General features: G+C 45.5%; 5 protein-coding genes across 5 annotated transcripts in view; 1 reads left to right on the top strand and 4 right to left on the bottom strand.

The window, feature by feature from the left end:
- The window catches only part of LOC132216086 (zinc finger protein 883-like), a 681,654-nt gene that overhangs the window by 494,559 nt on the left and 172,029 nt on the right, over positions 1–15,066 (top strand). The window lies entirely within an intron of this gene.
- The window catches only part of LOC132216080 (zinc finger protein 345-like), a 325,901-nt gene that overhangs the window by 221,200 nt on the left and 89,635 nt on the right, over positions 1–15,066 (bottom strand). The window lies entirely within an intron of this gene.
- The window catches only part of LOC132216066 (zinc finger protein 850-like), a 98,909-nt gene that overhangs the window by 11,111 nt on the left and 72,732 nt on the right, over positions 1–15,066 (bottom strand). The gene's annotated exons all lie outside the window — the stretch shown is intronic.
- Positions 1–15,066, bottom strand: part of LOC132217161 (zinc finger protein 501-like) — a 43,599-nt gene that overhangs the window by 10,900 nt on the left and 17,633 nt on the right. The window lies entirely within an intron of this gene.
- LOC132216101 (gastrula zinc finger protein XlCGF26.1-like) lies at positions 9,652–13,357 on the bottom strand. Its single transcript, XM_059665192.1, has one exon. It carries the CDS (start codon positions 11,774–11,776, stop codon positions 9,944–9,946), a length of 1,833 nt encoding a protein of 610 aa, XP_059521175.1. The 5' UTR covers positions 11,777–13,357; the 3' UTR covers positions 9,652–9,943.

The raw sequence follows: 15,066 nt of genomic DNA, 5'->3' as shown, positions 1-15,066 counted from the left end.
TTCTGGTGCACATGACTGGCTTCCTTTAGCGGCAGGCTTTGCATATCTTTCTTCAGGACCTGCTCATTCTGAATGGCAGGCATTGTTTCTTCATTCAGGACATTTGGCATGTGTCTCCTTCAGGTCCACTGTAACTTGCAGAGGTTGCTCAAGTCTCTAACTCGCTGTAACCCGCCTCCATTGAATGCATTGTACAAAGTGAATGGCACAAAACAGACACGCATACTTTAAAGGCATCTGCTTCTGATTGCATCCGAAATGCAGCTCTGTCTGGGCTGCACTGGGGATACGATGGCCAAGAGACAGGTGACAAAATGCTCAAAGTGACTGATCATCAAAGACATGAAAATTCAAACAACAATTAGGCATCACCTCAGAACTGTCAAAATGGCATCCATCAACAAGTCAATAAATGGAAAATGCTGATGAGGATGTAGGAAAAAAGGTACCCTAGTACACTGCTGGTGGTAATGCAAACTGTGCATCCATTATGGAAATCAGTATGGAATTTTGCCAAAAATTTAATATGGAACTGCCATTGGATCCAGTGATTCCACTTCTAGGAATATATCCTGTGGGAAACACCCTATTGTCTTCACTGGCAGAGAGGTGTGGACCAGGAGCCTGGAAGGATGGTGACCCTTGAGCCCTGGCAGAGGTCAGAGCTCCACACTCACTGTTTAGTCCAGACAATGGCAGCTGAAGTAACTTCCCCACCTATAGTCATATAAATCCTTAATGATAAGATAGCCTTGCCTGTTACTTGAACTTGCCTGCCTAAGGGCTAAGGGTGTATCCCAAACTGAATACAAAGATGGCAAGGCCTGAGCACAAGAGGAGTCCATCCCCTTGGAATGGGCTCTCTCGGCCCCGCCAATTTCCAAATTATTACCTATTGTCTAGTCTCTTTCGTTTGTGTGCGGCCCCTCTGCCAGATCCTGAATCCTGAACCAGGAGGGACGTGGGGGAAACACATCACACATCCAAAGAAACCTGAAACAATCAGATAGAAAGTAACCATCCCCCTGTTCATACAGCACAATTTACAATAGCAGAGATCTGGAAAGAGCCCAAGTCCCATCAGTAGATGAGTGGATAAAAAACTGTGGTACAATGATACCATGGAATACCATGCAGCAGGAAAAATGAAGAATCTCTTACCCTTTCACACAGCATGGGGGGAACCTGGAGAGCATCATGCTAAGTGAAATAAGTCAGTCAGAGAAAGACAACTATCACTTGATCTCTCTCATATATAGAGACTAATGAACAAAAAACTGATGAATGGAGTACATTCAGAAACATGGAAGCGTCTAAATTACTGCAGAATCTCAGAGGGAAAGTAGGGGAGGGGGTAAAAGAAACATCCTCAAGTAAGGATTAAAAAACCTGCACACATGCCGAGGCCTGTTTGGCTCAGTGGATAGAGCGTCGGCCTACGGACTGAAGGGTCCTGGGTTCGATTCCGGTCAGGGGCATGTACCTGGGTTGCGGGCACATCCCCAGTGGGGGGTGTGCAGGAGGCGGCTGATCGATGTTTCTCTCTCATCGATGTTTCTAACTATCTCTCTCCCTTCCTCTCTGTGAAAAATCAATAAAATATATTAAAAAAAAAAAAAACCTGCACACACCTAATAAAAACAAAGTCACCTGAGCTTTGAGTATTTTATTTTTCTTTCTCCTTTTCACGTTTATTTCATCAAAAACCGGTTTCGCTCAGTGGATAGAGCATCGGCCTGCGGACTGAAGGGTCCCAGGTTCGATTCTGGTCAGGGGCATGTGCCTTGGTTGGGGGCACATCCCCAGTGGGAGATGTGCAGGAGGCAGTTGATCGATGTTTCTCTCTCATCGATGTTTCTAACTCTCTATCTCTCTCCCTTCCTCTCTGTAAAATATCAATAAAATAAAAATAAAAAACAACATTTGTTCTTGCCCTCCACAAAAACAATTAGATTATGACTTATCTCCCATAAATTCAGTTTTTGTATGAATAACCAAAGATTTCTTCTCAACACTGTTTTTAAACAAGAAGCTATAAATAAATGAAGCTTTCAAGGCTCCTCGATCCAAGTTAAATGCTTCCAGTTCTCAGAGTTCAGGGTCAGGCACGCGGCCTGACTGCCCCAGGAGGGGTCTGTGCATGGAGCAAGGGTTCCTCCTGGAGCTGCTCCTTCCTCTCAGGGCAGGAGGGGTCTGGGCGTGGCCACCTGTGCCACCGAGGAGCCCTGCCCTTGCCATCGGAGAGGAATTTGTAGGCATGAGGACCCTTCCTCCTACAGCAGGCGGCCTGAATAGGACGTGCCAGGCAGGAGACCCAGGGGATGAGGGGGAACCTGCCTGCCCACACCTCCTCTGGGCACCTCCGCCAGGACAGCACTGCTTTTCAGACGCAGCAAAGAAACCCAGGAGGGACCCTGTTTCCATGGGAAAGGGCACAGGCCCACAGGCCGTGGTTGAAACATTCTCCCGCGTGCAGCCAGGTAGTGGCTCAGCTCAGCCTGGGAACCGCTGCAGCAGAGCCTGCTCCGGCGGGGCGGGCCTGAGCATCTGCTCACACCTGTGGCATCTGCTCTTCTGAGCTCTTGGCATGTTCCCCTCCCCGCCCCCCACCGCCCCACCTCTGCTATGTTGCCCTTTGCTTCCCTTCAAGAGCACTAAGTCACCCAGGTGCTGGGATCAGCATAACCGCCCACCCCTGGATGGCTATGGGCTGGACTAGCACAATGCCCACCTGCCCGCTGGCTGCTCTGCCTCTTGACACAAGAGGGAGGGGCCAGTGCAGGAAGGACAAAGTCGCTCCCCGCCCCCATCCTGACACCTTCTGGGCCCAGAAGGCTCCTGCTCCCAACCTCACTCCCTGGGGTAGCAGGGCTGGCGAGACCTGGGGCGGGAATTGCTGCCCTTGCTGGCCCCTCTTGGGAGGCCTGTGTCCCGCCTGCTGCCTCTCCTAGAAACGGGGCGCTGGTCCTCCTCAGTGTGGGACTCACGCAACTCCCCGAAACCCAACTTTTGGGCCTCATTTTGGGAGGACACGCTCAGTATGGAAAGGGTGTGCCTCAGAATATGGCTCTCCAGTTTTCAGGGACCTCAAGCCTTGGGCCAGGCTGGGGAGAGATATGCATGGAGCCCAGGCTGGGAGGCTGAGGGTGGGTAGCATTTTCTTCTGTTCTCTGAAAGCAAGGGGAAAGCTCTAGCTTGCTGGGTTCTGGGTCTGCTCTACATTTGTGTTTATAAATATGTCTTCCCTCAGTTGAGTCCCTGGAAATGCTGACACCCCTCCATGTAACCTTCTCCTGCTTCCCATGAGTCCATTGCTTTTGGTGATGTAAGAAATGTCCAAACCTGTGGAGAATTTTTCTGTTTATTTGACTCAAGTCGGAGACATTTGCCAGGAAGGAAAGTAACCACAGGTTGAGTAAAGCTCAGGAGAATGGCAATTTTGCACCTTTTTTATACATTAGATTCTAAGGGGGTGAAATGAAATTAATTGGTGATAAATTAGGTGGGAGAGCTAAGGAGGGAAATCTCTGGGATTGGATAAAAAGTTAAAAAAATACATAATGTTCTCTTTAAAGCAAGAACAATAATAATTGGGGCTCTGTGATCTTCTGTGTTGGGAGATTGTGCTCTTCAGGAGTCTGTGAAACAGAATGTCCCTGAAAATCAAATCCAAAGGTATGTTATCCCAGATGCAAAAAAGACGACAGGCTCAATAAGGTAAAAATTGACCTTACAACACACACACACACACACACACAGCCTAGGACTAGGCCGTAAGTATGCCTGAGACTCACATTTACTTAGAAAGGTTTACTTCAGAACATCCTATATGGTTGCTTTTGGTCTCTGAGTTTGTAAGATTGACCATGCGATGCCAGGCTCCCTGAGCTTGTTAGGTTTACTATGTGCCATCAGTTTTGTCCATACTGGGGACTTAGAACCTGTGGGTTCAGGAGAAAATTCAAAGAGTGGCTTATTAACTCCGGGACCCATTGCTTACGTCCTAATGAACACAATGAGTCAAGTATTGCTGGTGTCCCTTTATTTGGTCTCCTAGAAGTAGTCACTCTTCAGGCAATAAAGCATTAGGTTCTAAATGTGGTTGAGGTATTTGTAAGGAACAACAACAAAAAAAGTCTGTGCCTTTACTGTGGCCTTCCACAATTTATAAGAAGCACCTGCTAATTAAACCCCAAGACTGTAGGCTCCTCTAATTCACACAGCTCCTCTGGTCAAACTGCTTAACAACATAAGCCCTGTTGAGGTAGGGATGGCCCCGGTGAGGCCGAAACGGTCCTGGTGAGGGCAGGACAGTCCTGGTGAGGTTGAGACGGCCCCGGTGAGGTTGGGACGGCCCTGGTGAGGTTGAAACGGATAATGGGGATCAGTATAGACAAGGGGTGGGCAAACTTTTTGACTCGAGGGCCACAATGGGTTCTTAAACTGGACCAGAGGGCCAGAACAAAAGCATGGATGGAGTGTTTGTGTGAACTAATATTAAATTCATTTCAAACGGGCCGGATCCGGCCCGTGGGCCATAGTTTGCCCACGGCTGGTATAGACTGATGAACAGGGGTAGATGCAGAGGCAGAGCAGCATTGAACAGACTGTCAAACTACAGTGGGAAGCCTGGGGAGGCTTTGGGGGGGGGGGGGTTAAAAGATCAACCGAAGGACTTATATGCATGCATATAAGAATAACCAATGGACACAAGATGCTAGGGGGTAGGGGAGGCCGAGGGAATGTCAAGGGGGGGCGGGGGGGAAGGAGACATATGTAATACTCTTTGTAATACTTTAAGAAATAAAAATTTAAAAAAAAAGATTTGGAAACAGACCAAGTACCCATCAGTAGATGAGTGGATACAAAGCTGGGGTACATTTATACCATGGAATACTAAGCAGCAGTAAAAAGGAGGAATCTCTTATCCTTTCACACAGTAAGGAGGGACCTGGAGAGCAACATGCTAAGTGAAATAAGTCAGTCAGAGAAAGACAGTATCACTTGATCTCACTCATATATAGAATCTAATAATAAAAAAAACACCTGATGAATGTAGTGAATCCAGAGACATGGAAGCTTGGGATGGAGTGTGAAATCTCATACGGAAAAGCAAGGGATGGTAAAAAAACAAACGAAAGGAAAAACATCCTCAGGTGAGGATTAACCATGTGCAAGCGCGTGCGCACACACATACAATAAACGCAAAGTCTCCTGAGCCTTGAGCATTTTCTTCTGTTCTCTGAAAGCAGTGGGAAAGATCTAGCTCTCTGTGATCTGGGTCTGCTCTACATTTGTGTTTATAAAACTGTCTTCAGTCAATTGTGTCCAAGGAAATGCTGACACCCCTGCTGTTGTGGGCCAGATGTAAGCTGGCAAGGTCCTTGCACATGAAGGGGCTAGCAAGGCTGGGACCCGTACCCACACAGTTTTCCCAGACTTGTTTGGATGGCGATTATCAGTAGAATAAGAGCAACCTTTGTAGAATGAGAACAGCCTTTCATGGCTTACCAAGAAGTCTGTAACTATGTACTGAGAACTTGTCCTTCTGCTGTGTCCCTCCCTTAGAGATTAAGAGGAACAAAGAGTACATTCCTCTTGACAGACCTCCTATTCAGTGTGTTGTGTATAAATAAGATTGTATAGCTAATAAACTCGCTTCAGTTCCTCAAGAACTGGAGTCCTCCCGATCCCACTTTCCTGTCTTTCTTTCTTTTCTCATTTCCCACCTCCCTACCTCAGCCGGGCTCAACCTGTCAGACTGGCCCTGACACCCTGCATGTAACTTCCTCCTGCTTCACATGAGTCTATAGCTTTTGGTGTTGTTGTAAGAAATCTCCAAACCTGTGGAGAATTTTTCTCTATTTATTTGACACAAGCCTGTGACATTGCCAGGAAGCAAAATAACAAAAGATTGCGTTGGGAGAATGGCAGTTTTGCACCTATTTTATACATTACACTCAAAGTAGAACACATAAGAAGGTGACATGAAATTCACTGGTGATAAATTAGGGGGGAGAGTTAAAGAGGGAAAATTCTGGGAGTTGTTCAAAAGTAAAAAAAAAACAACTAGAGATAATCTTTTAATTTTTATTTTTTTAAAAAAATATATTTTATTGATTTTTTACAGAGAGGAAGGGAGAGAGATACAGTTAGAAACACTGATGAAAGAGAAACATCGATCAGTTGCCTCTTGCACATCTCCCACTGGGAATATGCCCGCAACCAAGGTACATGCCCTTGACCAGAATCGAACCCGGGACCCTTGAGTCCACAGGCCGACGCTCTATCCACTGAGCCAAACCGGTTTTGGTGATAATCTTCTTTTTAAATGTTATAGAATAGTTAACACTTCATATTTAATACAATAATAATAATGATTGGGGCTCTGTGGTCTTCTGTGTTGGGAGATTGTGCCCTTAGGAGTCTGTAAAACAGAAATTTCCCTGAAAATCTAAAGGTATGTTATCCCAGAGGCAAAAGCACAATAGCCAGGCTTAATAAGGTACAAATCGACCTTTGCAAAACAAAACAAAAAACAAGGCTAGGACATAACTACCCCTGTAGCTTACTTTTACTTAGAAAGTTTTAATTCAAACCATCTTACATGGTTACTTCTGGCCTGTGAGTTCGTAAGATTGGCCATGGCATGCCAGGATCCCTGAGCTTACTAGGTTTAGTATGTGCCATCATTTTTGTCCAAACTGGGGAGTCAGAACTTGTTGGTTTAGCCCTAACCAGTTTGGCTTAGTGGATAGAGCAGTGGCCTGTGTACTGTAGGGTCCCAGGTTCAATTCTGGTCAAGGGCATGTACCTTGGTTGTGGGTATATCTCCAGTAGGGGGTGAGCAGGAGCAGCTGATTGGTGTTTCTAACTCTCTATCCCTCTCCCTTCCTCTCTGTAAGAAATCAATAAAGTAAAAAATAAAGTTAAAAAAGAACTTGTTGGTTGGTAAGAAAATTCAACAATGTGTTATGATTCAACCCAGCCAGGTGTGACTCCGTTTACCTCCACTTTGTGCTTATGAACTTTCTGTGACCTTCTAAGGAACAGCTAAGGAAATGCTTTGTATTTTTTTTTAACATTGTTTTGCTATAAAGGATCATACTGCACCCTTGGTCTCTGCCACATGCTGCAAAACTTCCCAGAGGGGGAGGGTGCGGGCTGTGGTCAGCTGGCCGGCTTAATAAAAGCTCTTAAATTTAAATTCTGAGTTGGTCGTCTATCTCGCTGAGCTCACCCATAACATTTGGAGGCCCGCAGCGAGATACCTGGCAGGGAGGAGAGGGACCCCTTGTTTAGGGCAGGAGGCTCTCCCCCAGCAGGGAGGAGAGGGACCCCCTATTCAAGGGAGGAGGCTCTCTCCCACTTGTCGCCGGGCACTCAGCAAAATACCCCACACCTGTGGAGAACGATTACCAAGGAGGCCTCCAGTCCACCCAAAAACTTTCAATTCGGAAACTGAGCCACCTGGACTCTCAAGAGAGGTAAGATACTGGTCGTTAAACAGGAATTGGGACGTCCCACGGAAGGACCTATACGGAGGGCTAGACGCAGCGGTACTCCTGGTCCTGACCCGCGGCCACGACGGTGGCCGGGGTCCCTGGTTCGTGCAGCTGTAGGCTCACTGGGTTTGTCTGTCTGGTATTTGTTTGTCTTGGTGTTTATTGTCAAAAAGTTGTCTGCTTCTGTGTACACCCTGCTGCAATGTTTTTTGAAAAATTTTCAGGACTTCAAGGAGCGAGCTGCAGGTTCCGGGCAACCTTAGGTTGCATTTGGCCTATTTGTTTTGTCTCTGTTCTTTGTTGTCTTTGTCTTTGTTAAATGTGATAAGGTCAGTCATCTTCGTAAACCCCCTATCAGTCAGGCCCACTCCGGGTGAGTGGAAGGGGAGCTTGATCACCTCCCGGGAAGCTATAGAGCGCCCTCAGGAATTGGGAAATTGTTAAGAATTGGGTGGATTGTTTAAACTCCGAGTGAATGTCTGATGAAAGTGTGTGAGTGTGGAGGGAGGGGGCCTGCCCTCTCCTCTCCTTTATGTGTCTCCACGGCTTCGGTTACAGAGTCCGAGTGGACCCCAAGCTACAGTTCCGTGATTCGTCATATGGCATAACGCTGACTCACCTCCAAGTGGAGGTGACCAGGCCCGGGGTTTATACAGGTGCACCTTAGCTAAGACGAATCTAAGCCCCCAAGGGACATGGCCAGGCTGGCATCTGAGTGAGGATCTGTGAAAACAGGTAACCCCCTCCCTTCTCTGTCTCTTGCCCCTGATCATCATGGGGTCGGGACAAAGTTTGTTTGTGTAGGATTAGCCAAATTACTACAGAGAAGGGAGACTGGATACAGCTCCAGCCTGGGCTAGTCAATTAAGAAAGTGTAGCCGAAACCGTTTTGGCTCAGTGGATAGAGCGTCGGCTTGCGGACTGAAAGGTCCCAGGTTCGATTCCGGTCAAGGGCATGTACCTGGGTTGTGGGCACATCCCCGGTGGGGAGTGTGCAGGAGGCAGCTGATCGATGTTTCTAACTCTCTATCTCTCTCCCTTCCTCTCTGTAAAAAATCAATAAAATATATATATTAAAAAAAAAAGAAAGTGTAAATCATTACTGGTCTGTGTGAAGTAAAAGCTACTTTGATTTATTCTACTTTCTGTTGATACGCTTGGCTGAACGTTTGGGCTGGCCCCTTAATAGTCTTCAGAGCCTCTTGCAGCTGCGAGAATTTTTTTTTTCTCAGAGTCTTTTGCTCACTATTAAGGGGAAATCAGCCCAATTAGTTAATGAAGATTTCTATCAGTTGCTCTTACCTAGATTGTAAATTTACAGTATTAAACTGAAGTTCTGGGGTAGGTTTAAAGGTTATAATGTTAATGCTTTTGATTTACAGCAATTCTGTGAACGGGAGTGGCCCACTTTCCAGGAGGGGTGGCCGGATGCAGGGTCTTTTGATCTGACCACTGCCTGCCGGGTCCATTATGCCATATACGCCCGCCGAGGGCATCCTGATCAAATTCCTTATATTCAGGTTTGGGTTGACATATTGTCCAAGAAACCCCGGTAGATGAGGGCTTGCCTCCCGAGGGGAAAATTGGGACAGAGACAGACAATTCTTTTGGCCGAGCCCCAGAAGGGAAAGACTCCCTCCCTCCTTCAGGGAGAGCAGGAAGAACCCATTAGCAAGCCGCACCCCCTATGGTCCCCTGGCGCCGGATCTGGGTGAGTCCCGGCCTCAAGCCCAGGCCACACTACCAGCTCTTGACTTGGAGCCCCTGCTTCCCCCGATGCCAATTGTCTTCCCTCCGGACCCACTGACGGGAGGGGTTTTGTTGTCCTTCAACCCCTTCAGTCCATCCCATACTAGGCGGGGGACAGTGTATGGAGGGAGAGAGAAAAGGGGAGAACCTGCAGGATCCTGCAACATCCGCCATTCCTGCAGTTCCTATGTTGCCACTGTAAATTTGGCAAAAACTACTCAGCTAATTTCTGGTCCATAGTCTTCCCCAAGGGCAAAAATGTTTCAGAGCCCATATAAGTTTTTCACCGTATCATGCTTGGAGAGCCCAGATCTCCATATAAACTAACCCATAGAGTCAAAGAAGTCTTACGGAAAAGCCTTCATTATTTTGCAAGGAAAGAGCCGTGAGACTGGCAGTTCTTCCACCTGGCAAGACAGCTCTTTATCTTAAAAATTCCAGCATACATACGAATGGTTCCAACATACAAACAAGCAAACAGAAGAGCAAAAATAGTTGCGGGTACGTTACATAATGTAGGTGATTCAAAGTATTAGATAAATTCTGACTAATGAGACTTCACCTATTTTCTTATACAATTGTTAAGTCCTAACTAAGAAACTACATTTTCAACACATCTGAGAAACTTTTCACATTCGGACTCTTTTGTGCAGAGCAAATTTACAAATTAGGCTGAGAGATATCTCACATTAATTACACTCATAACGACTTTCTCCTGTATGAACTCTCTGATGACTGCGAAGCCTGGTGATCCTGGTATAAGATTTCCCACAGTCATTGCATTTATAAGGCTTTTCTCCTGTATGAACACTCTGATGTTGGCGAAGAACACTCTTCCAGGTAAAAGATTTCCCACATTCACTGCATGTAAAAGGCTTTTCTCCCGTGTGAATTCTCTGATGATTTTGGAGAGCTTTGTTTTCGGTGAAAGTTTTCCCACAGTCACTGCATTTATAAGGCTTTTGTCCTGCATGATTTCTCTGATGACGGCAATGGACATCGCTCCTGGTAAAAGATTTCCCACATTCACTGCATTTAAAAGGCTTTTCTCCAGTGTGAACTCTCTGATGATTTTGGAGAGCTTTGTTTTGGATGAAAGTCTTCCCACATTCACTGCATTTATGAGGCTTTTCTCCTGTATGAATTCTCTGATGATGACAAAGTGTACTTTTCGTGGTAAAAGATTTCCCACATTCACTGCATTTAAAAGGCTTTTCTCCAGTGTGAACTCTCTGATGTTTTTTGAGAGTTCCGCTTTTGATGAAAGTCATCCCACATTCACTGCACTTATGAGGCTTTACTCCTCTATGAATTCTCCGATGCTCACAAAGTGCACTTTGCCTAGTATAAGATTTCCCACATTCACTGCAGTGAAAAGGCCTTTCTCCAGTGTGCACTCTTTGATGACGACAAAGTTTAATGAAACAGTTGTAAGCTTTCCCACATTCACCACATATATAAGGCTTTTCTTCAGTGTGAATGCTCTGGTGAGAAAGAAGGTTACTGCTATGGGAAAAAGATTTCCCACATTCATTGCATTTATAAGGCTTTTCTCCTGTGTGAACCCTCTGATGACTCTGAAGGTGAGACAAAGTGATAAAAGATTTCCCACATTCACTGCAGTGATGAGGCCTTTCTCCAGAGTGCACTCTGTAATGATGATATTTGCGAGTACTGAAAGTTGAAAAAGACTTTCCACATTCACTACATTTATAAGGCTTTTCTCCAGTGTGAATTCTCTGATGACAATGAAGATTACTGCTACTAGTAAAAGATTTCCCACACTCATTGCACTCATAAGGCCTTTCTGCTGTGAGAACGCTCTGATCATAATGGAGGGCAGTGCTATTGGTAACAGGATTTCCACATTCACTGTGCTCATAGGGCCTTTCTTCAGTGTGCAAAGCTTCATATTCACCTAGGCTGTTAATACTGCTAAAAGCTTTCCCATATTCACTGTACTCATAATGCCTTTCTTCAGTGTGCAAAGCTTCACCTAGGCTGTTACTATTGCTAAAAGCTTTCCCATATTCACTGTACTGATCAGGCCTTTCTCCAGTGTGACCTTGCTGTAGAAGAGAAAAGCTAGAAAATTTGGTAAAATATTCCCCACATTCAGAGCACACAAAACATCCACTTCCAACATTGACATCCTTTTCCTGAATAAACGTGTGGGTACAAGTAATGTCTTTCTTAGATTCTTTTCGGGCGTAATAATTTTTTGTCCTTTGAAATGTCATCCCACGTGTCGAAATAGAATTTGGGTGGTCCCTGGTCTGAGTAGCCTTTAGGTGGAGCTGTCCTGATTCGGTAAGAACACTCTGCCCAACCTCCCCGCATATGAACCAATTTTGGGACCCATTGAAATTGTAGCTGTTTGCAAGGGAGATCCTGTCCACACCTCTACTGAAAGTCTTCTCTCTCACATTCCATTGATGAATATTTACACTGAAGTAAAACCCTTTTGCACATGCCCCACACCTCAACAGTATCTGTCTGTGTTGTGTTCCCTGCAGCTCCATCACATGGAAAATGTTTCCCAAGACAAGTCCACAACTCTCACAGGGGTGGCTCTTCTGGGAAGACAAAGGTAACTGGGCATTCCATGCCTGTGAAACTCTCCCAAAAAAGTTCTGTTCAGTCGCTGCCTCCTCATTCTCTGCTCCACAGCAGCAACCTGAACAAAAGGAAACACTAGTAAAGTATATGTTCACCCTATGAAATCAGAATATCTGCACTACAAATGTTTATCTGTCATGACTATGCCTGATTCCATAAAAAGATTTTAAGGACCAGTGAGGTATACTCTGAGGAAACTGTTGTTATGCATATTGTGGCCCCAAAACTCAGTTATGATAAAAAGCAAACCAAGAGAGGGACAGAAGCACAGGACGGGACACAAAGAAGAGAGGAAGGCTCTACTTATTTTTTCTGCACAAACGGCTTCCATTAGGACCTTACATGTTGGCCATGGGAGTCTATGTAGAATCATTTAAGACGGCTCAAAGCCATAAAAATGTATTGTATTAAACCACATGATGTTCAACATCAATAAAATAACATGTGTGCACTCCAAGGTACTGCAGGCATGGACCAATGTTAGAGGGCAGAAAAGAGAGACCTGTGAAAGAGGCACAGGTGCAAAGTCAAGAGAGGTGAAGGTTATCAATGGGCTGGGAATCCCAGTAGAAATGATCACTATGAAAACTGAGTGCTGATAGAACCAAGATGGCGGAATAGGTAAACACCAGAAATTGCTGCCATGCACAACCACTTCAACAATACAACTAAAAGACAAAACAAACATCATCCAGAACCACAGGAAGGCTGGCTGAGTGGAAATTCTACAACTAGAAGGAAAGAGAAAAGCATACTGAGACTCAGAAGAGGTGCGGAAGTAGAGTGCAGCGGTATGGAGGTGCACGCGGAAAAGGCTGGCAACTGAGCATGTGGCGCACTTGGAAAGGGCTGGCAACTGAGGACGTGGCCCAAGTGAAAAGGGCTGGCAAATGAGGTCACGGTTGTCTTTTCCAATCGGGAGGGAGTCTCAAGCTCCCTACTGCTCTGAACTCCAGCTCCGGCCGAGTCTACAGGGACTCAGACTCATTCGGGGAGAAACTGGACTGTCTGGCATCGGTTGGAACTCGAGGGTGGCTTTCTCTCAGCAGAACTTGCACAGATTACGGGGACACTGAGACGCTGGGCCTCTTAGGGTAGGACTGAGGAGCAGCCATAGCTGCTTGCTCCGTCCCATTGATCAATGAGACCCCGCCACACCCAAGCTGTGCACAGAGGCTTTCGCATATCCAAGGCCTGGCCCTTTGCAATCTGAAAATTACCTAACAAACTGCAGCTGGGTCAGACAGACCCAGAACTTCCAAAAGAAGGCCCAAGCCCCACAGCACCTTGCACTGCTTCACAGCTGGGCCTCATCTGGGCACCTACAAACCGAAAACAAAGAAGAGGAATCTGCAGATCTCTCTGTAGCTCCTGCTGAGTAGCCTCAGGCAGAGGCTATATTAGCACCTCCTTAGAGATCCAAGAGCCAGTGTACCCAGTGGTCAGAGTGGGACAATCCAGATTACAACTGCTCAGATCCATAACGGACACACTCAGTGGGCAGAGTCAGTGAGCACCAAAGCCCCACTGAAGCAAGTCTTGCCCCAGAAGGGTGTCTCAAGCACAGAAGTTCTCCCACTGCAGATACAGCTGATTATCACAGCCAATTGGCCTGGAGGTCAATTCCTCCCAGTGATACCAACTACAATCAAGGCTTAACTACAACAAGACTGTGCACAAAGCCCACAAAGGGGTGCACCAAGAGTAATTGGGGAGGCTGAGCCACTGGGCCCTATAGTACAGCTAACACAGAAAGCCACCATATCAACACAAGGAAGCATAAAAAATGGGGAGACAAAGAAACGGGTAACATATGAAAGAAAGAAAGGAAAGAAAAGTACCAAATATAGAGTTCAAAACCACACTTTTTAGGTTTTTCAAGAATTTTCTAGAAACCGCCGATAAATTTAGTGAGACTTTCAAGAACTCTAGTGAGCGCACTGATAAATTTAGTGAGGCCCTCAAGCAATCTAGTGAGACCCTTGAGGTTATGAAAAAGGACGAACTAAAAATTAAGCATACACTGACGGAAATAAAGGATATTATGAAGACTTCCAACAGCAGACTAGAGGATTGCAAGAATCAAGTCAAATGTTTGAAATACGAAGAAGCAAAAATCACCCAACTGGAAAAACAAAAGGAAAAAAAGAATGCAAAAATATGAAGATACTGTAAGGAGCCTCTGGGACAACTTCAAGCATACCAACATCTGAATTATGGGGGTGCCAGTGAAGAGAGAGAGCAAGATATTGAAAACCTATTTGAAGAAATAATGACAGAAAACTTCCCCTACCTGGTGAAAGAAATAGACTTACAAGTCCAGGAAGCACAGGGAATCCCAAACAAAACGAATCCAAAGAGAACCACACTAAGACACATCATCATTAAAATTCCATGAGCAAAAGACAAAGAGAGAATCTTAAAAGCAGCAAGAGAAAAACAAGTGATGAATACCAAGAACTTAAAACCTACATTCATTTACCCAGCAAAGCTATCATTCAGAATTGAAGGTCAGATAAAGAACTTCACAGATAAGAAAAAGCTAAAGGAGTTCATCACCACCAAACCAGTATTATATGAAATGCTGAAAGGTATCCTTTAAGGAGAGGAAGAAGAAAAAGGTACAGATAGAAATTATGAACAAGAAATACACATCTACCAAGAAGTGAATCTAAAAATCAAGTGAATAAATAATCTGATGATTGCCCTAGCTGGTTTGGCTCAGTGGATAGAGCGTTGGCCTATGGACTGAAGAGTCCAAGGTTCGATTCCAGCCAAGGGCACATGCCTGGGTTGCAGGTTTAATCCCTAGTAGGGGACCTGCAGGAGGCAGCCAATCAATGATTCACATCACTGATGTTTCTCTCTCTCCACTTCTCCCTTTCTCTCTGAAATCAATAAAGAAATATATTAAAAAAAAATAATCTGATGAACAGAATAAACTGGTGAACATAATAGAATCAGGGGCATAGAAAGGGAGTGGACTGAGTATTATCCAGGGGGGAAAGGGGTGTGGGGGGTGTGGGAAGAGACTGGACAAAAATTGTATACCTATGGATGAGAACAGTGGGTCACAGGGGTAAGAGCAGAGGGTGGGGTAGGAACCAGGTGGAGGGGAGCTATGGGGGAGGTGGAAGGGGGAGAAGAACAACTGTAATAATCTGAATAAAGATTTAATTACAAAAATAAATAA

This window comes from Myotis daubentonii, chromosome 15 (genome assembly GCF_963259705.1).
Source record: "Myotis daubentonii chromosome 15, mMyoDau2.1, whole genome shotgun sequence".
NCBI lineage: Eukaryota > Metazoa > Chordata > Mammalia > Chiroptera > Vespertilionidae > Myotis > Myotis daubentonii.
Note: the sequence above shows the minus strand (reverse complement) of the source record. Positions and strands in the feature narration are given on the sequence as shown.

Bases quoted from the DNA above. Each gene is read 5' to 3' on its own strand.
- LOC132216101 (XM_059665192.1), bottom strand. From the start codon at position 11,776: ATGGAGCTGCAGGGAACACAACACAGACAGATACTGTTGAGGTGTGGG.